Source organism: Chinchilla lanigera, unplaced genomic scaffold (genome assembly GCF_000276665.1).
Source record: "Chinchilla lanigera isolate Chin_1 unplaced genomic scaffold, ChiLan1.0 scaffold00043, whole genome shotgun sequence".
Classification (NCBI taxonomy): Eukaryota; Metazoa; Chordata; class Mammalia; order Rodentia; family Chinchillidae; genus Chinchilla; species Chinchilla lanigera.
Window position 1 is genome coordinate 17,425,424 of NW_004955444.1, and position 22,513 is coordinate 17,447,936.

General features: G+C 38.7%; 1 protein-coding gene across 1 annotated transcript in view; it reads right to left on the minus strand.

The window, feature by feature from the left end:
* Clvs1 (clavesin 1) overlaps positions 1 to 22,513 on the minus strand; it is a 195,493-nt gene that overhangs the window by 105,519 nt on the left and 67,461 nt on the right. The window contains exon 3 of the mRNA XM_005392175.2: positions 4,017 to 4,191. Within this exon, the coding sequence (XP_005392232.1) occupies positions 4,017 to 4,191 (175 nt within the window). The remainder of the gene's footprint in view (positions 1 to 4,016; positions 4,192 to 22,513) is intronic.

Below are 22,513 nucleotides of genomic sequence, written 5' to 3' on the forward strand. Positions count from 1 at the left end.
ACCTTGCGCTTGCCAGGCAGGCGCTTTTGCCGCTGAGCTAAATCCCCAGCCCCTTATGTTACTTTTTTGATGATTGTCAGAGGCAGGATAGTTACAGTTTGAAGCACAAAAGTACAGCTGATCAATCTAAATAGAAGACTGTCACTGAGTTGCTATCCTAGTCCCCATCATTTGTGACACCTCCATTTTGGGGTTAATCAGGACTGTGTATAACCAGGAAAAGAACAGTTATACATTCAGACCCAAAACAAAGGAATCTCCTTGATATTACATAGTAGGATATTCCAATATCTTTTGCTTATTCCAGTAAACGCTCTAATCCCTGGCTGCAGCCAGCAGGAGGTGGGGCGCTGCCAGGAGAGAGCCCTCAGACAACAGCTCCCCCGGAGTTTCAGTGATAATGAACAGCTGGCCGCAGCATATGTGCCATAGATCGCCAGGACTGGCCTAGGCCCTTGACCCCAGTTGAGGGTGACGCTGAGGGTCACCCCAGCTTCAGAGCACCTGAGGCCCGCAGGAGGAATGACTGGGTCCCAGCGTAACTCTCCTGCTGCCAAACTTTCCAGTAGCCTCCCTTCCACAGGTGTTGACCCTAAGCTCTCTGCCTAACAAATCCCCTGCGTGTTAATCCCCATGACGCAGTCTGCTTCCTGGGAGCCCAACCTACAAGCGTTACAAATTAAAGGTTTCTGAGCCACTGAATTTATGGAAAACTAAGAACCAGCTCAGGACTCTGGGACCAAGATGTGGTGCAAAGTACAAGACTGACCAAAAAGGACCTTAACTTCTCACGTCCTCAACAGTGAGCTGTCTGAGATGGCACCGACCCTTTCTCCCCATGGGAGGTATTGTATTGCATATATTTGGGGGCAGCCATCGTACCCCAAGGCCCTCAGATCTTCAGGGTTTAGCAGCATGTAACCCTAGACAAATCCTACAAACAGCTGAAATCTCAAACCAGGTGACTGAACACAAACATGCTCTGATTATGCCTTCTGACAAGGCTGCTTTCTCAAACTGGCCCTAGGAGAAGCAGGACAGCAGAGAGAGCACGTTCTCCACCCTGGAACAGAAGTTCTGCCTCTCCTGTGATCTCTCCCAAGCTCTGCGGTCACCCAGCCTGCTCAGGACTGGAGAAAGTAATGAAGGGAAGGAGGAGCAGGGCTTTCCTTCCTCACCCATTCTGGCTCTAGGCAAGTGTCCCCTTTTCTACTAAAGTCACTCAGAGATACTGTGAATTTCTCCTGAGCCTTTGTAGCTAGCAAAGGGAAACCATATGGGACTCACTCTGGACAACACTGGTGACTACAGAGGGATTAATTCTGCTTGGTTCCAACTTTGGTTTTTCATATCAGAGGGATTTGTAGCTACCTGGAAATGGACATGAGCCCTGTGATGAAGAAAGGTCCCTGGTAGAGAAGATGAAGGTGGGTCATGGAGTCAGAGAGAGGACAGCCTGGTGCAATCAGCTGCTAGTGGTTGGCCAGGGCTGACTACTCATTGTGGGACAAGATCAGAACTGTCTCAGTAGTCCCCAAAATGTCTTCCGTGTGACCAAGACAACATACTACAGGATCAAACTGGGGGCATCTATATCCATGAGGGAGGAGCTGCAGCACAGCCCAGTTTCTCTAGTAGGAAGATCTCAGCCTTTCTAAGAATTCCAGGTCCTGGGCAAAGAGGGCAGAAAGAGCTGCACTCTAACCCAGACAGCCTGGCTGCAGATTGTCCTAATGTTTCCGATAGTCAAGGGGTCTTACCATGCCTTAAAAAATGGCATATAAGTAGGAGGCCCAGCCCACTGCTCTGGGATGAAGGGTGGATACACATTTTCTCCTCAGACTCCTTCTCCTTAATTGGAGCTATAGAACATTGTGCAACTCATCTTAGACCCTGGAGCATGACAAGTGAAGGTCCATATGGGCCCCACCTTTTCCCACCAAAGGTCATCTGATATTTCTCATAAGAATACCTTAAATTTCTGTATAGATTTACTTTTTAAAACACATTCATGTGTATTAACTTAGTATACATATATCTCCCCAGTGAGGTTAGCTAGGAACTTATGTAACCCACACATTTTCAGAGAGAAATATTAAAATATAGGGTCATATAAAGTACATTTTTCTTTATGAATTATTAAACAATCTTATAAAGGCTTACAAGCTGAATCACAAAAAAAAAAATGGTGAGATATTTAAACATTGTATTGTCTCCCTAGTGTAAGAAACTGAAAGAGTAAAACAAAATCCAAAAGTACAATAGATATTGTGAGAGAGAAAGAAACTGCTCAAAGCGAAGACAACTGGTGTGAGGGAAAGGAGAAAAGAAAGAAAGAAAGAAAGAAAGAAAGAAAGAAAGAAAGAAAGAAAGAAAGAAAAAGAAAGAAGAAAGAAAAAATGTATACACAAGATAGCTAAGATAAGTGCACTACTAATTTCTACTGGTTTATTGAAAGGAACAGTTAATGCTTAAATTTTTGACCAATTTTTCATACTTCTATCTGGTAATCTGAATAACTACTTTGAAGATAGCAATATGCAATATAACAACCATTGTTGACTTTCTTTCATTTTGTTTGAAATTCTATATCATTTTTAATGTTTCTTAAATTTTTATTCTCTTTAAAATAAAAAAAATGATGACAGCACATGAGGCTTATGCAGAAGTTCCCAGAAATATAGTCAGATTAACTATGGGGAAGAAGTAAACCTTGAAGCTTTCTCTGAAACTCCCTTTGATACAACAAGCAGGGAAAGAGCTAAGATATGGAGAGGCTGCTAAGAGAGGAGGCTGGAGACAGGCCTTACACCTGAGAGAAAGTGACTGAGAGCCAAGAATGCGCAAGTCCGTCATCAGGATTTTAAACCACCATGGATTTCCCATGCAAAAGCAACCCTAACCCATGCACTGCATGATGTGACCACCCAGGACAATTTGGCATTCCCTCTCCTCTTCTGAAATGTCAGCCCTACTTTTTCTTCTGTGAGACATGGGAAATAATTTTATTACAATAAGATCCAGGTGATAGACACTGCTTTATCTGAGGCCGTCTGTGTGTTAGATATTTGCTGGCACAAACTATGAACAGGCCGTAATTTAGAAACAGTCTACCAATTACTTATGTTACCAGAGTGCAATGGGTGACTGAGCCCGCGCCCTCCGAAGGGCAGGAGGAATGACTGCTTGATCTGAGAATTACCCAGTGTCTATATTCTGCTTTATATATAGTTGTACAGCACTGCCTTTTATTGGGGTGGGGTCACTGCACCAAATCAGTCTTCCAACTGAACTGAGTAGGAATATGAGTTTTTATCTATGCTGATTCTGAATCTCCCCAAACTTTTCCCTTAATTGTGTACTGTGACAATATGTCACCCAGAAGCTAAGGAGCATTATCTCTCATAGAATCACTGATCCTTTAAAAGTACAAGGATCCCTAGAGACAGACCATTCTAACCTCCACACAGCACAAAAATCCCTTTTCCAAAGTACTGACAACTTGTTATACAAACAGGAGTAGAGTTTTATTTGCTTCCTTTGTGTGCACCAAAGTAATCCACCTCAGCACAAATATTGCAGCATCTGATGCTCAGGGAAATGACAATCTGCTGGGTGCATTTCTGGGGCACAAAAACGCTTCTGGAAACCCTGGAAAATCCCCATGCCACCGCTACGTAGAACATGTTCATAAAGCAGATGTTTCCTAGTTTTAATTTTTGTGAATTCTCAGATGGATTAAGCCAAACATCACCCAAGCTTTATTCATTACTGCTACTGTAGGTAATTTGTGCCTGTGGTAACAGTAATTTAGAGTTATTAATGAAAATGAAGGCTAATTAAAAACAACACAAACATCTAAACCAAGCCAAGGTAAAAATATGAAGCACTCACAGACTAATTTTAAGCAAGTTTTCTTTTTTCCGTTCTAAAGAATAAATACTACTTTGGTTGCAATAATAAGTAAGAAATAAGTACAGTCGTACCGTCTGGTGTTGTGCAGTCTTTGAACATACCTGCAACCCTTCGATGGCCAGTTTAAGGATTGAAGGTGTCAGTTTGGAAGCTTGTTTGAAGGAAAAATTACTCCAGTCTATAATTAAAATGAAGCCGTTTATCTGAAGCTCCGGATCTTCAATGAGGACTTCCAAGGACAGCAGGATGGCACGGAGGATGTCTGTGAAGGAGTTCCTATGGCCAAAGCAGAAAGGGGAGTCCTGTGTGAGTGCAAGCCTGTGACAGGTAGACATGATAGATTGCACGCTGAGGGTGGCAAAGCTGGTTTCCTCACACCACTCCTCCATGAGGCCAGCCTGCAGAGTCACGTTGGGTTTCCGTACCCAAAATGACTGAAAATACATTACAAAACTTCCCAGGGGTAATATTTTGAGACTCCCAGAACAGGTGCTTCCTTTTCATCTGACCCCAGCAGCGTCCCACATTTAATGAGGTGTCACTCTTCTGCAGTCCCATGGCTTTCTGTACTATGAGTCCATCATAGCATTGATTGCATTTTGCCAAAATATAGCCCATACTCTTGGCTTGCCCTCACAGAGCTGTAGCATCCTTGCAGGCAGGAACTGGGTCATATCCTTATACTGTCTGCGGTACCTAGGTGCTCAGTGAATCAATGCTGAACAAATGAGGTGAGACCTTAATCAGAGGCGCTTATTTTGATTAAACATCTTTTATGCATTTTTTGTGTTTAAAATCGTTATGAGGATAAAAACATCCATGCAACTGACGCTATTTTTTAGCTTTGATTCATGAATAGAAAAAAATAAAAAATAAAGCAGGAAGAATAGCTTATTTTCACTGTAGGTCTGTGGAGTGTGATTCAGGAGGGAAATCACTCTGAGTACATCAGTAACTATGACAACAGGCAGACCTGAATACAAACTAGGCTGACAGTTCTCCGTGTCATGTGTATTCCTCCACATCAGATATTCCCACTTACCAGTTCATTTTTGTTTGGAATAATTTCCAAACATGAAGAAATGAAGGCATATTGACTCGGCTGTTTCACCCAGCAAATTATCTCTGCTACAAATCTAAGATCTTTGAAAATCTCTAATTTTAGCTTCCTTTTTGGTGAGTAGGAAATATAAGCTTGGATGTGAAGTGATGGAAAAATCCTCTATATCTCCAGGTTTTCATTAAAATCAAGAGCCTAGTCTTATGAAATCAGGGTCGAATGATCCAATTCTCAACAAGTCAAATCTGGTTTTGCATTGTAACCAAGTTAGAAAATCTGCATTTGAACAATGATCTGGTAAGAATTTACTAAATGCTTATTATAAGATCAGGATTGCATGCCTGTCTTACTTATACTTTCAAAGAGCTTTAATCTAGTTGGGAAGGGGTGGAGATTCATAATGTGAATTGAGAAGAGTTGATAAAATTTGAGCAATGAGGGAAGAATGCTTGATATCCGTTGCAAAGAGTGGATAGGATTCTAACTGCTAATTGGGAAAATGGGGACTAAGATCTTCTGGGAGAGAAAAGTGACATTTAATATTAAAAAGAGGTATACAAATCTTTTTGTTTCTGCTCAGTTTCTCTTACTAATTTCCCCCTTCTATCAAACTACAATTTCCTTCCCCAAAATCCACTGGAATTAGTTCTGTCATGTAGTAAAAGCCTCAGATCTTCCCACATCGTATACTTTCAAATATATAAATATGGTCATCATGATACTGTACCTAATCTTCAGATTTGAAAAGAATAAATTTCTTGAAGAAATCGCTTTTAACAGTGCTCCTTATAATTACTGTTTTCCTTCAGAGGTATTCTTTTTTTTAATTTCTAGAGATATCATGTGGCAAGTTTTCATGGGAGGTTTGCTTTTACATTTAGATTTGCATCATTCATCAAAAACCCCAAGTCTTCTCCAGAGATACACCATTTAATAGGAACAAACATTGATTTAAACAGAATATGTGACCACACGTTATGAGTGTGGGCAATTTCAATGAAAATCCCCCATAGGAAGCTGGAGTTGCCTATTTGGGCACCAAGGAATTTGAGGCTGGAGAAGTTTTTTGGGAAGATCACACTTGCAGAGACAATCAAGACTGAAAGACTGAACCTTAGGTGAAGCCTGCATACAGTGGTTGAAATGGTCGGAAGAAGAATTAAAGAAAAATTTAAAATGAAAGGTTCAAGACACTGTTGTGTTTTTAAAGAAGAGAGGACATTTCAGCAAGCAAGAGTATGATACATTTCACTACTACACTACTAGTCCCGATACTTCCTTAACACCTGCAGCCACACATTAGCCATGGCCTCACTGAAGACACAGTCCCTTGTCTATGGAACTTGCTTTGATTATTGGCAGTGACCCCCAGCCAACTAGCCAGTTCCCATAAAAAACAGAACCACCTAGCTGAACCCAACCTGGATAAACTCCATCTGCTCCACAGATGTACGAACAATAATAAATGATTGTTTTTCAAACCACTGTGCTTTTGGATAATCTGTTACACAGCAATAGCTGTGCAGCACTACAGGGTATTTAACATCAAATGCAGAAGAAAGATCAAGGAGAATATGGAAGGCGACTATTGCACTGACAAGAAGTTCTTTGAAGAGGCTTGAGAACACTTTTACCTGAACAGTGAAGACAGAGCTAATGAATTATGAACACCTCTAGCAAATCACTCTACCTCATTTTTCTCCTCCAAATAGAGATAACATCACTCTCATCATTTGCCCCCCTAGCATCCATTTCCAAAAATACATTGAATTCTGTCTGGAATCCTGGAAAGGATTCTGTTCCTTTTGGAGACCAAAAGACAGAATAGACCCTGGCAGTAAAGAAAGTGTGTTATATTCATGAGATGATCCCCGGAATAAAGTGAAAGGATTACGGACTCATTATAGTTTCCAAATGTTTAAATGCTTCACTTTTCCAGAGGAACAGGGTGGGCAGGAAAAAAGTGAATGTAATGTGTCTCCGTGACGTGAGGCTCTCCTTACGCTGAGAAACGAGCCCCTACTCTCACCTTAGCTACCCTTATTACATTCATTATCTTAGTCCTCAGCTTCCTCTGAAGAACTTTCTTATCACTTCCCACTTTCTTATTCACAACATGTTTTACTTGTGCAATGCTTCCAGCTTTTTAAATTTTAAAATACCCATTAGACAAAATAATTTACAAAGGTAAGCCACCCTCAATGACATTAAAAAAACCTCCCCACTCCTTGAGTGTGGCCTGAGGCTAGTGACTTCTGTAGACAGAAAGAGGAGAAAAGGCTAATGGATAAAAAAGATATGATATTTTATACAATGGAGTGTTGCTCAGCCATAAAGAAGGGTAAACTTCAGACTTTTATAGGTAAATGGATACAATTTGACACCATATTCGTAAGTGAAATAAATCAGATTCACGTGTATAAATATCATATTGTCTCCCTGGTATGCGAAATTGAAAGAGTAAAAAGGTCTAAAATGTACGATAGATATATTTTTTTTTTTTTTTTGGTTTTTCTCCGGTACCGGGAACCGAACTCAAGACGTTGCGCTTGCAAGGCAGGCACTTTGCCGCTGAGCTAAATCCCCAGCCCTGTACGATAGATATTGTGAAATGGGAAGAAATTGTTTCAAAGGAAAAAGGATCTAGATTGAGGGGAAGGGGAAAGGAAGGAAGGGAAAAGTGAGGAAAAATGGAAGTTAGCTATACTATCAGTGTCTCAGTTTATTGAAAAGGAAAGGTTGTGCTAATATCGATTGGAGAATTTTTATGCCCATATCTTGTACTCTGAGTAACTACTTTGAAGATGACAATATGCAATGTATTAACTATTGTTATTCTTCTATTATTTTGTTATGAAATTCTATTTTACCTTTTTCTCCACAAAATAAAATCTTAAAAAATAAAAGAAACATATAGAACACTATCCCTCCCCCAAAAAGGAAAAAAAAAGTAACCATATGGTAGAGAAACCTGACCACATCTACTTGAGCTAGGTCACCAAAGTCAGCCTCACCAGGGAGGCTGCTGACAGTTGACACTATTTACTGTTGCTATGGCAATGAAAATGGCATTCTACTTCTGGAATTTTCTTCCCCCAAAATTCTGATGCCAGATTAATCATGAGAAATACATTTAACAAATTCCAGTTGAAGGATATTCTACAAAATACTTGACCAGGGGCTGGGGGTTTAGTTCAGTGGCACAGCACCTGCCTGGCAAGCACAAGGTCATGAGTTCAATTTCCAGTACCGGAAAAAACAAAAACAAACAAACAAAAAAACCAAAATACTTGACCATTAGTCATCAAAATTATCAAGTTTATAAAAGAACAGGGAAGTCTGAGAAATTGTCAAGGCTAACAGGAGCCTGAAGAAAGATGAAGACTAAATGTCACCTGGTCTCTACAATGGGATCCTGAGACAGCAAAGGAGAGTAGGTATGTCCATAGGTAGTTTTATACTAGTGTTGCTTCATTAGTTGTAATAAATAAGCTATATGAATGTAAGGTGCTAATAATAGGAAAAACTAGATGCAGCATACGGAGTCAATCCCTGTGCCATCTTCATAGTAATTCTGCAAACCTAAAATTACTCTAAATAAAAAGTAAATTTTTAAAATAGAAACACCATCTGAGCCACTGATTTGAAGGTAACAATATGCAATGCAATTTCCATGGTGAATTCCCACCATCTTGTCTAGTGAAACTATTATCTCTAATGTTTTATCTAATAATTATTTTCTTATTCTCTTTAATGGTTTGAACAATCTTCCATTCTTACATCTGGTAATCTGAGCAACCTAGTTGAGGATAGCGATATGTTATATAACAACCACTGTTAATTTGTACTATTTTGTCTTGAAACCCTGTATCACTTTTAATGTTCTTGCTTTGTCTTGTTTATGTTTGTGATGCTGGTATGCTGCTATTGTTCTTTTTGTTGTTGTTGTTGTTTCTCATTTACTACTATCTTTAAAGTAAAATTAAAAAAATAAAATAGAAAGGCCCACTAGAGCCTATACTCTGCCATTATAAGTCTCTACACTCTAGTCTGCTAAGCAAACCAAAGTGATCAAAAACAATTCCATTATTCCATGAAAATTGTAAAATGATTACAACATTTTATGTTCTGATCGATCGTGCATGTTTGTCTCTCATGGTGGTCTGAGCAACTGATTTGAAGGTAACAATATGCAATGGAATTACAATGGTGACCTCCTATCATCTTGCCTAGTGAAACTCTGCATTATCTCTACTGTTTTACCAAAGAGTTATGTTCTTATTCCCTATAATGGTTTGAGCAACCTTTCATTCTTACATCTGGTAATCTGAGCAATGTAGTTGAGGATAGCGATATGCAATGTAACAACCGCTGTTGATTGGTATTATTTTGTCTTGAGACTCTATCACTTCAAATGTTCTTACTTTGATTTCTTTATGTTTGTGATACTGGTATGCTGCTACTGTTCTAATTCTTTGTTTCTCATTTACTACTCTCTTTAAAATAAAAAAAAGAAAATTATAAAATGAGAAGATATTTTCAGAATCCCTTCGTCCTATAAACTCATTTAGACATATATATTATCAAACTATATAATGATTAATAACCCAGAGAAAAACATTTTATTTTCTTTATTGCCTCCAGTCACAATTGAATCAGAGTATTTTAGCATTTTTATCGAAATGAACAGATGAAAAATGGATATTTACATTTCTTTCATCCTTTCTATAAAGTATGTATTATTAGTGTAGTCAGTTATAGATGATATGATTTTTACTTTGATCATCTTAAGCTGAAATATAAAAATGTATGTAAAAGCACCTGTTAAGTGCAAATTGCCCAATGAAATGCAACTATATTACCCCAAAATAAAAAACTTAAATTTTTCCCCCAAAAGACTTCATATTAATTAGGACTTTATTGATAAGTTTCATGGTTGTACTGTGAACAATTAGAGATTATAAATAGTGAGTCATTTTTAGGTTCTGTTGTTGGTTTCACGCATTGAGCATCCAATATTATTACTGGAGGCACTAAACTCCAACACAAATGACATACAAAATAGTGTAAATCTGTAAGCTCCTATTAATGAGAAGATAAATTTAAGATCAAACAAGTGATTCATTACTGCTTTTAATTTTTAGTGGAGATTTTAGAATATAGGTTCCAAGTCCAGACTCACAAAAGAAAAATAAGGCCATATGTGATAGGTAACCATGTAAAGGTGGTGACACTGGTTCTCAGAAGCAGCAGGTGGGAGCTTTTAGTCAAGTCTGAAGTCCCAGTGCATATTCCTTTATTAATTTTTCTGCTACAGCAGGAAGTTTGCCAATGTCAGTAAAGTTCTTTGGGTAGGTCCAACTTGTAACCTCTTAAACACTTATTTTAACTAAGTGTTCATGATTTTTTTTCCTCCAATAATTTTTTAAGGTCCACCCCAAACCAAAAAGTGATTGGATACGTGGTTTGCTTCTAAGGGTCTATCCCCGAGTCACGGGTGCAGAAACATTGCATCTGTACTGGTTTCTTTTGGTCTTCGTGCTATTTGAAACGTCTTTCTGACTTAATCACTAACGTAATGATGACACAGTTCTCAATTACACAGCGGGATTTTCCCCTTAACTGATATTGGTGCCTTGGGCAAGGTGGAAAAGAAAACTGTGCCCTGTGGAGCTCCTCGTGTGTTTGGCATCTGGACTGGCAAAGAACCTTCTTTTGATAAAGTGGGCCAAAAAGCCTGTATTAAAGACAAGTGATTTGGCTTGACATCCTGCCTCTGCCCTTCATGATGCATGCATCTGCTCTTAAAAGACTGAAATCCACCAAGTGGCGACTTTCTGTTCTTTCATGTGTAGATTATTTCAAGTGTTGTGCAAAAAGCAGTATGCAAAGGGGCTCTATGAATTGGAAGCACCTTCCAGGAGGGGTTAGCATTTGTATCTCCATGAGTTTCAGGGATGCCGTGCTTGGTCCCACTGGTTTCATGATGGTGGTGGTAGCAGGACAATGGAAAGTATGCAAAACTCAACTGGATTGTGTTGAAGTGAACCTATTCTCTCCTCTTCCAGGCTTCAGGATCTTTGAAAAATATTCTGGGATGGAAACTCGGCACATACATTTTCTTAAACTGATTTTAAAAATTCCTATGTGACTTGGGTTTTAGCTGGACAATGTCTCTGATCTGTGTGCCACTGTGCTCCTAGGTAAATTAATTTCCCTGTTGCTTAGTGGTATAACACACACAAAAAAGAAAAGTTTGCACTCTGAAAACAGATTTAAGGAAGATATTAATAAATGTTTGGCTTTGCTGTAATAGAATCAATATTAGCTTGAGATTAATCTTAAATTTACTACACTGACTCTTAGGATGTCAAATTATATAACCTCTTCTCACAAGGATGATCACTCAGAGAATAAAATCCCAGATTTAACTTTGCCTCACTGAATTTGATGGGAGGAGAAAGTAACAAGGCAAAGAAAAAAAGAAGGGAAGAGAGAGAGGAATTGGTAAGAAAGAAAGGAAGGAATGAAGGATAGAAAGAAAAAGAGGAGGAAGAAAGGAAGGAAGGAAGGAAGGAAGGAAGGAAGGAAGGAAGGAAGGAAAGAAGAAAGAAAGAAAGAAAGAAAGAAAGAAAGAAAGAAAGAAAGAAAGAAAGAAAGAAAGAAAAAGAAAGAAAGAAAGAAAAAGAAAGAAAGAAAGAAAGAAAGAAAGAAAGAAAGAAAGAAAAAGGAAAGAGGCCCTCTCAAATGCATTTTCATCTCTTCTAGTTTCATTCTATCTTGGTAGGTAAAGAAAACTTTAGATTGATGTTAGCATAAGAATACATTTGCATATAATAACAGAATAATGAATTACCTATTGAGATTAGTAGTTGTAGTGAGAATACCTGGCCTTCAAAGCTTCAGCATCGTAGACTGAATATTATGTTGAACGCTATTTAACATCTGATAACATACAAGGTCAAGATTTTGTTTATAGAGTTTCAGAGAGAAAGCAGATAGTATTCATCTGCTTTCTAAATTTTTGGTTCAGAATAAACCATAGAAACTTAACTAATGGTGAATATTATACAAAAATATTCAAACTTTTGTCTATCCCTATCAAGTACTACCATTCCATATTGTGGACAAAACACAAAGCATAACATCCTTGTCTAAGAACAGTGCCCTGATTTTGAAGTACTGTGGAAAAAACGAGATGAAAAAATGGTGAGAATAGTGCTCTCTCACTCAAAACATGGAGATAAGAGACTGTTTCTGCAGACTAATTCTAACAGACCTACACAGCTCCGGATCTAGAGACCAGAATGCCAAGTATTCACACCCACCATGCAGAACCTTTAAAACTGAAGCTTTCAAACTATAATCTTGATTTCTGCTTTGTTTTTGTTTCTTTGAACAACAAGAATTCTTGATTGAGAAATTCAGGTGTGTGTGTGTATGTGTGTAACTCACCATTTAACATCCCTAGTTGCTTGGTTCAAATAAATAAAATTAATATTTTATCATATATGGTCCTGATGTTTCTAAATCTCCCCAAGAATCTAAGAGGATGAAATTAACGTTAAAGACATTGATGTGCTTATTTCAATAGCTGATGACTTTTTAAAATATGTAATGTCTTCTTTAGAAAATTTGGAAGTACTTGGAACTGGAGCCAGAAGGCATTTTTTTAAAGATTTAATGAAGATTTACTTTACAAAAGACACATAAGATAAAAAGATATTTTATACTTTTCTGCTAAAGATAGAAACCAGTAGGAGACATTTTAAAATATGAAAATGGGAGGCAAAAAGTATAGTCTTTAAAGCACAGGGTTTGGAGTTAGGGAGATTCTGATTCAGGTCCTGGCTGCTTGATATGAGTTTAGCAAGTTGATTTACTTATCTATGGCTTCATTTCCTCACCTGTGACAGGACACCAGTTCCCACCGCGCTGGTAATGATAATGCGATAATGCTCATAATTATGCCAGAGCAACTGGCTCAGACTAGTGCATAGACGGGCCAATGGTCAGGGAGGCTTTCCTCGTTACACGAGTAAATATATTATCAGATAGAAGCTAACAGGAGTTGCAGAGTCTTTGGGGCCCTCAAGAAAGAATGGTAACTTAAGTCTGGTGGGTTTTGAAAAGTTTTTAATTAGTTCCTCAGGAAGGAGAGAATTGGACACTCGGTATAAAAGAGAAAGAGCAGAGGAACCATGTAAAAATGATGTGAACTACAAATGTGGACCAGAGCTTGCTCAATCTGCACACCACATTGGACACACCTGTGTTATAATAAAAAATACTTCTAAGGGGGTGGGGGTTTAGTTCAGCGGCACAGCGCCTGCCTGGCAAACGCAAGGTCGTGAGTTCAATTCCCGGTACTGGAAAAAAACCCAACCCCCCCCAAAAAAAACCACTTCTAAAAGGATGTTTTGTTACTTATGTGCACTATTACATACTTTTTGTGTGGCCCAAGGCAATTTCTCTTCACTCAGTTTAGCTCAGGCAAACCACATGTGTCCAACCTGCTGGCTACAGTCAGGACACTCCTGGTATGGACACCATGCGCTGGGGACACCGGTAAGCTTGTCAATGTCATAGGGCTGGTGAAAAGGGTTGTACAGAAGGCAAGAAACGTACTGTGAGCCATCTTTTTTCTTCCTGCTGGGAGAATTCTTGACTGTTTGGATAGAAGTGGGAAGCAGTGGCCAAACAGCTATCATCACACAAACTGAGTCCTTTGCCTCCCAAAGTTAAAGATTGAGATTTGAACAAAAAGAACATTCAAGGGAAGTGCTTATTTGGAATACAAGAAGAAAAACAGTAGGGAGGGTTGTAGGTGTGCTTCTTTTGTCTTGGTTTTACGTGGATAGGCAGAGAGTGGGAACTTGTCATGTAGTGATCACCTGTTATAGGTTGCTCTGTGGGTTTAGAATAAGCAATTGAAATTTAAGACTAGTAATGCGGAGTCTAAAAAAACCAGTAATTCAGGAGTTCAGAGGAGACCAAGTTAACTCTGCATTTGTTAGTTTCTTGAAGGGTAGCCAGAAGTAGGAAAGGGTTGTTAACTAATAGAGTATTCTACCTAAAAAGTTTCTTTCCTGGGAGGAAGTGCTCTTATCTGTGCATCTTCGTCTTAACTTTTTATCCTTTTTCCTGTGTTTGCTTTTACGTTTTTAAGTTTAACTAGTTTCATGGCTTGAATTAGCTGTTGATCGATGTATGTGCTATTTATATCTAAGCAACTCTATCTTAGGCCTGTCTCTTACTGACTGCCTGCTTATAAACCAACTAGCTAAACTGTCTTTAATTTTTTTAAAACTGTCTTTTTTATCATCAGCCATGCTTCAGACAATTTGAGCTGCCAATAGGGACCATGCGGATCACAGACAGGGTCCAGAGTCAAGCCCCATTAGGAGGAGGTGACTGAAATATATTCGATGAGAGCTGAGAGGAAATGATAGAGATGTAAGAGCATGCAGGATGGAACTAAGAGCATGCAGGATAGAACTGGTTACTGATTAGATGCAGGTGTGAAAGGGGCAGTGATACTATTAAGGACAGAGTAGCTCAGGTAGGAAGTGAGTCAGACGGACTGTAGATATGTCTACTTATTGGAGTACTTGCCTCCACTGGTAGACTCTGCTCCATCAAAGATGGGAGTATGAGATACTTGCCTTTGAAGCCTTGGCAATTACCAGTACCCTCACATAGCAGATACTCAACAAACGATTCTTAGAGGTGGGAAGAAGGCAGAAATGCTAACCAACCTAGCCAGAAGGTTTAAATGCTGAAAACAGACAAACCCACCCGAAGATCATGGGTGGGTAAATTCCCTCCTCCTCAGTGTCTTTCATGCTCAGTACTGATGTCTGATACGTGGCCTTAGTCACATTTCCCATCAAGGGTCAGATTAATAGAAAATAATGTGCTGCTGAGCACCATGGTTTTAGGAGGAGAAAAAGAAATGCAGCTCTGAGATTTAATTTTGGTTTAAGAAAGGGCAATGCCTATATTCACATGAGGTTAGAGTGGGTATGAATGAAGTCAGTAAGAAAATGACAATCTAGGAGAGTGAATAACACATGCTAGGTGGTTGTTTATAGAAAGAAAGACTGGTATACCATAAAATTCTTAGCCCACTGGAAAAGAGCTTGTCCCCAAACTCCACTCTATGACAACCTGAAATGCAAGTGAGGAAGGAATTTATTTCACTCAGCAATTTGGATGAGAAGGGGGCCAATGTCTTTAGGGGACAGCCAAAGAAGGATTTTTTAAACAGAAAAGAAGACACTCTAATGGGAGGAAGTTACAGGCATGCCATCCATTACTAAATGGGTATGAAAAATTAATTTCATGCTTGTCTATTCTGGTAACTCCCTTGGCTGAGGAGCATCAGAAAAGTAAAAGCTAGGAAGACTCAAGAACCCAAATAAGCACTTAATTCAGCTAAATTAGCATTGACTTTAGTACTTTGTTGTAGTTATTCCATCTCCAATGAAAGCTTTTTAAACCAGAGCTTTTCTGTATTTATTATCCGAAAGCAATGGCAGGTTGCCAGGTTTATCAGCCTTCCTTTCCAATCACTTAAAATGATTTCACAATTTTGGTGGTGAACGCATGTATGCATACACCCTACAAATTGGACATCTTCCAAAATCACAAAAATAACCCCTTTATGTGCATATATTTATTCATTAATCCCTCCACAAAGATTTATTGAGCACTAACCATGGAGTTAAGGAGTCTGGGGTCACAAACAGCAAGATTTTCCTCTGGTATAGGTATCTATGGAATTCAACTGACTCTTACAAATCTTGTACAGGGCTCATGGTAATCTATTAGCTACCACTTGAAATGTAATATTCTTTCTCCTAAGCCTGTCTGACTTATATAGCCACAAAATCACTTTGACCATAAGAAAATGGGCAATAAGATGACATAGGCACCTTAGAAAAGCAACAGGGCCACATGGACTTGAATGATTTTATACTCCTGTCCCTCTTGGTGATATTTTGCAGTCATTCTTAAAATCAACAGACACCTTTCCAAAATTACCAAAATTGAAAATACAGGATGCAGAAAACCTTGAATTAAATAGAACATTCGCAAAACAACTCTATAGGTGTTGCCTTTTGTGGAAGCTATAGCTGTAGTTTGAGTTGCACATATAAAACATCTCACAATTTTAATTAATTCAGAAAATTGATACTGTCAGTGAAAATTCCAAACCTCTACACTTAATGAAAAGATCATTATCTTCTGGCAAAATTACACAATCTTAAAACTAAGATAAGCACTGGGAAGGCTCTAAAATTAGTTGGTTATAAACAGGATCCTGAACCCTTAAATTCACATCAGAATATTTAATAGACATCAGATTTAGAGAGTCTATAATCTGATTTGAAGTTTTTAAAGTCAGTTTATCCTTTTTAAAAAAATTCTAGTCTTCTTAATCATAAGCCACTGAAATAGCAGCAAGCAATCAGATTCATGAAAGATTAAAGAGAGCACAGGAAATCATTAGGACATTTATATCACTAAGATGGCTTTATAATCCGCCTTGATGGAAATGCGATTTGTTGGCTGGTTTTCAGGTTGGCAACTTCTACGTGGCCATCACAATTCAACTACTCTACCTTCCTGAGCACACCTCAAGGTTATTGGATTCTTGGAGGAAGACGGACATAAGGCTGCTGGGGCTGCCACAGCTCTCAAGCGCAGGGAGACACTGTTTCTGAGTATGGGTACCAGAAAGGCAAACCTGATGGGAAGGATTCTTGATCTTGATCAACTCCTGTAATACTTAGTGGTGATACACAAATAACAAATGTGACAAGTGGCTTGGTCATTCTTCTGAAACTGGGATAAATATATGCCCATTGTCTAGAAGGGGAAAACATTCTGCAAACCCAGAACTGAAGCTGTGCTTAACCTCAAAAAGACAAATCCCCTTTGGATGTTTCAGAAGGTAGCTGAGGCCCAGCTTGGATGTAGATGATCTACCTATCTATATCAAATTAGAGGTGGGGGACTTTCTTCTGGAAGAGGGCCTATAGGCATCTACTTCACCTCAGTCCAGCCCAGGTCAGCAAATTATAGAGACCCATGAGTGGCAATGCCTTGGCTTTGTACTCTCTTCTTCAGCAGGTGCCTGAGAGCTCCATGGACCCCCTTTCTGGCCCTAAGTTAGAGCATAACCTTATTTGCACTCTGGCTAGTTGTAGGAATCAGACACAAACAAAATGTAACATTTAATACCATCATAATAGCATAGATAGATGCAGGTTCAAAGTAGTTCCTTTAGCAACAACAATAGCAAAAAACAAAAAATCCAAAAGGTGGTGGGAAGGTTTGTTAATTTTATCCTTTCAGGTCACTTCAATCATGGAAACTCTGATGCCTCTCTGGGGAATTATTTTATGGAAGTGCTTAAAGACAACATTGGTTTCTTCCACTTAATTACATCACAGATTATCACTTGGCAATTCTCTAAGCAATTAGAGCCACTGGTTATTATTTATTGCTGCCCCTTAATACTCGCTACACTGCAGGAGATACTGTAAAACATTGTCTTCCAATTGGATCCAATATATCCAACACTTTGAATAGCAAAACAGAATTTGGAAAATGCATTGCATATGTATATAAATGCATGTAATTTTAAATACACTCACGAAGAGAAAACTCAAAATTTTAGGGCCTGGGATTTTGCCATAGGGGGAATTTAGTTCCTATATTTATCTTTAAAAGCCAGAGAAAATGTTGTCAAAGGGAAAATGCTCAAGGAAAGGAATGATTTAGGAACATCAGCAGTTTATTTGCCAAAAAGGAAAAGAAAAAAAAAAGTAAATGTTCAGTCTCTGGAAAGGTGTAGCTCAAATTTTCCCCCTGCTTTAATCCTTGCCTGCTAAAATTTATGAGTTATTACCAGTCCCTCCTCTATTAACAAAGGTAAAAAGGATGGTTTTCCTAACTTTGTCTTGTACAAAATATTACCAAGTAAAAGATCGGGACCTTTCTGTTTCAAATCAGGAATTGTGTTCTTCCCTCATACCTAATTCTCTGGACCCTGAGCAACAGTGAATATCTACAGTAACCACCCGCTGTAGAAACCCTAAACCTGGCACAACTTGGAAGGATTGTGAATCAGGACTAAGGCTGGCTCTTTTAGAATGGGTAGACAATTTGAATAGAAAGAGGCAATTGATAGCTAGTGGAAATCTTTGTGATTACACAGTCATTCTCAACTAGAAATAGGATCATCTTCTCTCCATTTGGTAATGTGTGATGGGGAAGGATTCATGACTGATTTTCACAATATGTATTGGACTGAGGCTAGTAATTAATAATACCTATTAAGGTACAAAATGAGCCCCAGAATATCTCATTGTAAATGCTCTTTATCTAGTAGAAATTTGAAATTCATTTTCAAAGAAGCTCAGTAAAACTGCACACTAGCAATTTATTGCAGTGGAGGGGCAAGGTTCTCGATTCTTACACCAAAATGCCTGAATGGCTCTAAGACTCACAGAACAAGCAAAGGAAGAAATGCTGCCTCAGATTGGTGGCTGAGAAATGCATAAAGTTCAGAATAATTCTTCTTTCTTCCTGCCTATCTACAGCATTCCTCCCCATTCTGTTTCCTTCACCGGGCTGACTCTGACCTTCGAAGTCTTGACCAAATGGCGCTTTCTTAGAGAACCATTCCTACCAAAGGGAATGTCAGAATATTGATGACGACTCCCACCTTGCCTAAATCTAAGCCTCTTCTTTGGCCTGGTTTCCTCAAAGAATCCTGCCAAGCCAGTTTATTGGGAATTCCCCGCCTTTCATACTCATCTAATTCCTTGTCTCCTTCCCCCATCCTTGACATCTAACCAGCTCCTCTTAATGACTTCCACCCATCCCCTCACTCAGCTTTTGGCTATAAATCCTCACTTGTCCTTGTCCTTCACTTCGGTGTTTCTCCTCTATTAAAACAGCCTTGATCCATACTGCAGTAGTCTTCAATGACATCTTTCTTGCCATACTTAGTGAGTATTGGGTGAATAATTTTTCTTTTATAGTATAATAAGTAAATATCAAGTGGATGAACTTCTGACACGAGCTGTGTGGATAAAGGTCCCTACATTGGTTTGAAAGCAAAGACAGAACTCTGGTGGATGAGATCAAGGAACTCCCAACAGGGTGACTGCAACGGAAACTGGGTTTTTCCTTCTGTAATCTGACACCAAAGAGTGCTCCCTGGTGCCTCCAAGGGGGAACTCTGGGGAAATTTTACTGCATCCATTCTTGCTAATGAGCTTTCTCTGAAGTCAAGACAACCAATTGTGCCAACCTACAGAACAGGAAGGGGTACGGTTCTCTGAAGCTTGGAGGATAAGCTTTGAAGTATTCAGTTTACAGAGGAGACAGTCTGGCACTTTGGGACTATACGAATGAAATTAAGGGCTAGGATACTAGCAAGGAGGGAAAGAAGGAAGGAGGGAAAAGAAAGCCTTTCAGTTGTTATTCCACACTCAACGGACACATTCGTTTCTACTAACTTTTGTATTCTTCACTGATACATGTGTCATTATTAAAAGCCTGAAGAACTCTCTTAGAGAAAAATCAACTGGAGTATTCATTGCTTCTTATTCAGAAAGAAGTGCAGATTCTTTAGGAATTAGTGGAAGAGTTTTTGTTTGCCATTTCTCACCAGATATCGTGAAAGGACAACAATTCACTGATGCGTGGTAAAGAAACACAATAAATGTTTAAATTTTTAAAATTCATTACAGTAAAAGAAACATTGCCATTACTCCCCTCAAATACTCCCCCTTCACTCCTTCTTGACACTTTCTGAAGTGATTCTAAAAGTCCTTTTTCATGTCTTATTTGTGCTGTTGTGGCTGCCTTGATGTCCCGAATCAATTCAAAATGTTTTCCCTTCACAGTCACTTTGACTTTGGAGAAAAGTCAGAAGTCACATGGTGTCAGAACTTGGGAATAAGGTGAATGATACACCATAGGGTTTGTTATGGGAAAATTGCACTAAATATTTGCAATCAGTTCAGGACATTGAGGCAGCCACAAAAAGACACTAACAAAAGATTTCTGGGACTTCTTCAGAAAGTGGCAAGATGACAGTGTAAGTATGATCAAAGCAAGGGGTCATACTTTGAGGGGAATTAATAGCCATGTGTCTTTAACTGTAATAAAGCTATTTATTTTTAATTTAAATAGTCACCATATTTTTAAAAATCACACCTCCTTCCCAGCCTACTGCAAAATTGTCAGGAGATTATACCTACTTTTTCCTCTACCCCTAACTTTGAAACTTAATAAAAGGGGAATTTCTTCTCAATGTAAAAGGCAAAAGGGACTTGCACAGAACTATCTTAGAAGGACACAGAGCTTAGTGGTTTACAGGTCAAAAGATATAATGTTGGTCTAGCTGAGTTTCCCGTGGTTTGGTTTTAGAGGAAAGATGTAGATTACATCTGCTAATCATCTAATATGTGTAGATGTAGATTACATCTGCTAATCATCTAATATGTGTCAGGTATCACCTCTTCCATATGCATCATCTCATTTACCTTCAAAGCCATCCTATAGGGCAGGAAGCATTTGTGAGAAAGTACAGAGATTATGGCTCAGTGAGATCACCACTGATGAACAACTTCCCAGCAAAGTGATAAGCACAGATTAGAACACAGCAAAGTGACAACAAGGTTAGACTGCAGAGAACAGTCTGTCATCATAGAATAATGACAGGTTATGCAGCTCTGACCCCAGAATTGCCCCACAATCACTTTGCAGCTCTTTGGAGAAGGGCTCCTCTGGGAACCCCTGTCACCTCGGATGTCTGTGTGTTCCAGCCAGGTGTCACCTAAGTCTTCCTCTCAGCTCAGCTGCCCTCTTCTCTTAGTTTCTTCCCAGCCTCTGCCTCTCTGGAAGCCCATCCTTCCTTCTCTCTGCAGTGGAAACTACAAAGGAATTAGAAACTTCCACACTTTGACATAGGTTGATGCGCGTGTCTGCATTAAATGCATGCACACCAAATGTTTGTTCAACCTGGTTTTTCAAGATTTTTATCTCTGACAATGAAATGTTTTGCAGGGTAGAAATGGGAAAGGAAGCTTCCAGAATCATCTGTCTCAGAGAAGCTGATTTACCTTTTTGAAGGGATTAAAAAGCATCTTCTCTCCACTCTTCCCTAAGAAGAATAGCAAGACCTGTGAAAGCAGTGGGAAAGTTATCTCTTCTAGCTATGGGTCTTCATTAATGAATAGATCTGGGACCTTTCCCCAAGATCTTAGCACTCAGGATCCTTCTCAACTCCACACAAGCCAGGCCCCTTCCCACCTCCACGCCCCAAGGCCTCCCTACAGTGGCCCTGCAGAGTGGCAAGCTGCCTTGAGGACCTGAGTATCCCTTGATCTAGAAAAGCAAGGGAGATTCCACCTCACCATAGGACAGAGTGGTTAGAGTGGCTGACATCCCAAATGTCTATGAGGGCGAGGTAGGACCCTGAATGGGTGAAGCAAACTGGGAACACAGGCCACCAGTTTGCCACGACTATTCTGGACAGAGCATTGAACTGGAACAAGAAAACAAGGCTTTCTCATAGGCTAATCGTATGTACTTAATTAATTATGACTTTTTATGACTCAAGCTGACCACCTTGGGTTCAGGGTTCTTACAAGTAAGTAGGTTTTAACAGTCTTTTCTGGCATCACTAAACAGAAATTACATTTATATTACAGAAATTATTAAGTTTTCTATTTCTTTAGCACATGTCAACTTTATAAAGTCTATGAGCTTCATTATAGGTGGTAGAAATAATCAAGTTACAAGAAGCTGGCATCTTCTATGTGCTAGTATGGTTGGCCCTTTAAATGATGACGGTTTATTATTACAGTCATAATAAATCATAATCTGAAAATGAAGGTATTTCTCAAAGCAAAATTTAAGAGTTATATTTTATATATTAACATAATTTTGGAAAATAAAAAATCTGTAAGATATACTGAAAAGAAGGAATACAAATTAGAAGAGTTTAAATTTCAAAATTATACAAATTTTCAAGGTTGCAGCAAAAATTAACTTAGAAAACTCAATACTCAGTTGGCCCTTCATATTCACAGATTTCACATTCCTTGGATTTCACCAACTACATATTGCAACTATTAAAAAAAGAAAAAGAAAAATGTATATGTACTGATTATGTACAGACATTTTCTTGTCATTACTCCCTAAACAATACAGTACAGCAACTATTTACATGTCATTTACATTATATTAAATATTATAAGTAATATAGAGATGCCTTAAAATATGTCATCTCTAGGAAGACAGTCTAGGAAGACAGTCATAGGTTTTTAAAAAAAATACTATACCATTTTATATAAGGGACGTGAGCATCTGTGGATTTTGGTATCTTCAAAGGGTTTCAAAACCCCCAAGACACCAAGGGACCACTCTAGTTATTTAACTTTTCAAAAATGTACATTGAATTAAAAGCAACTACAAAAAGAAAAAGCATTATAACATCTTCTATTCATT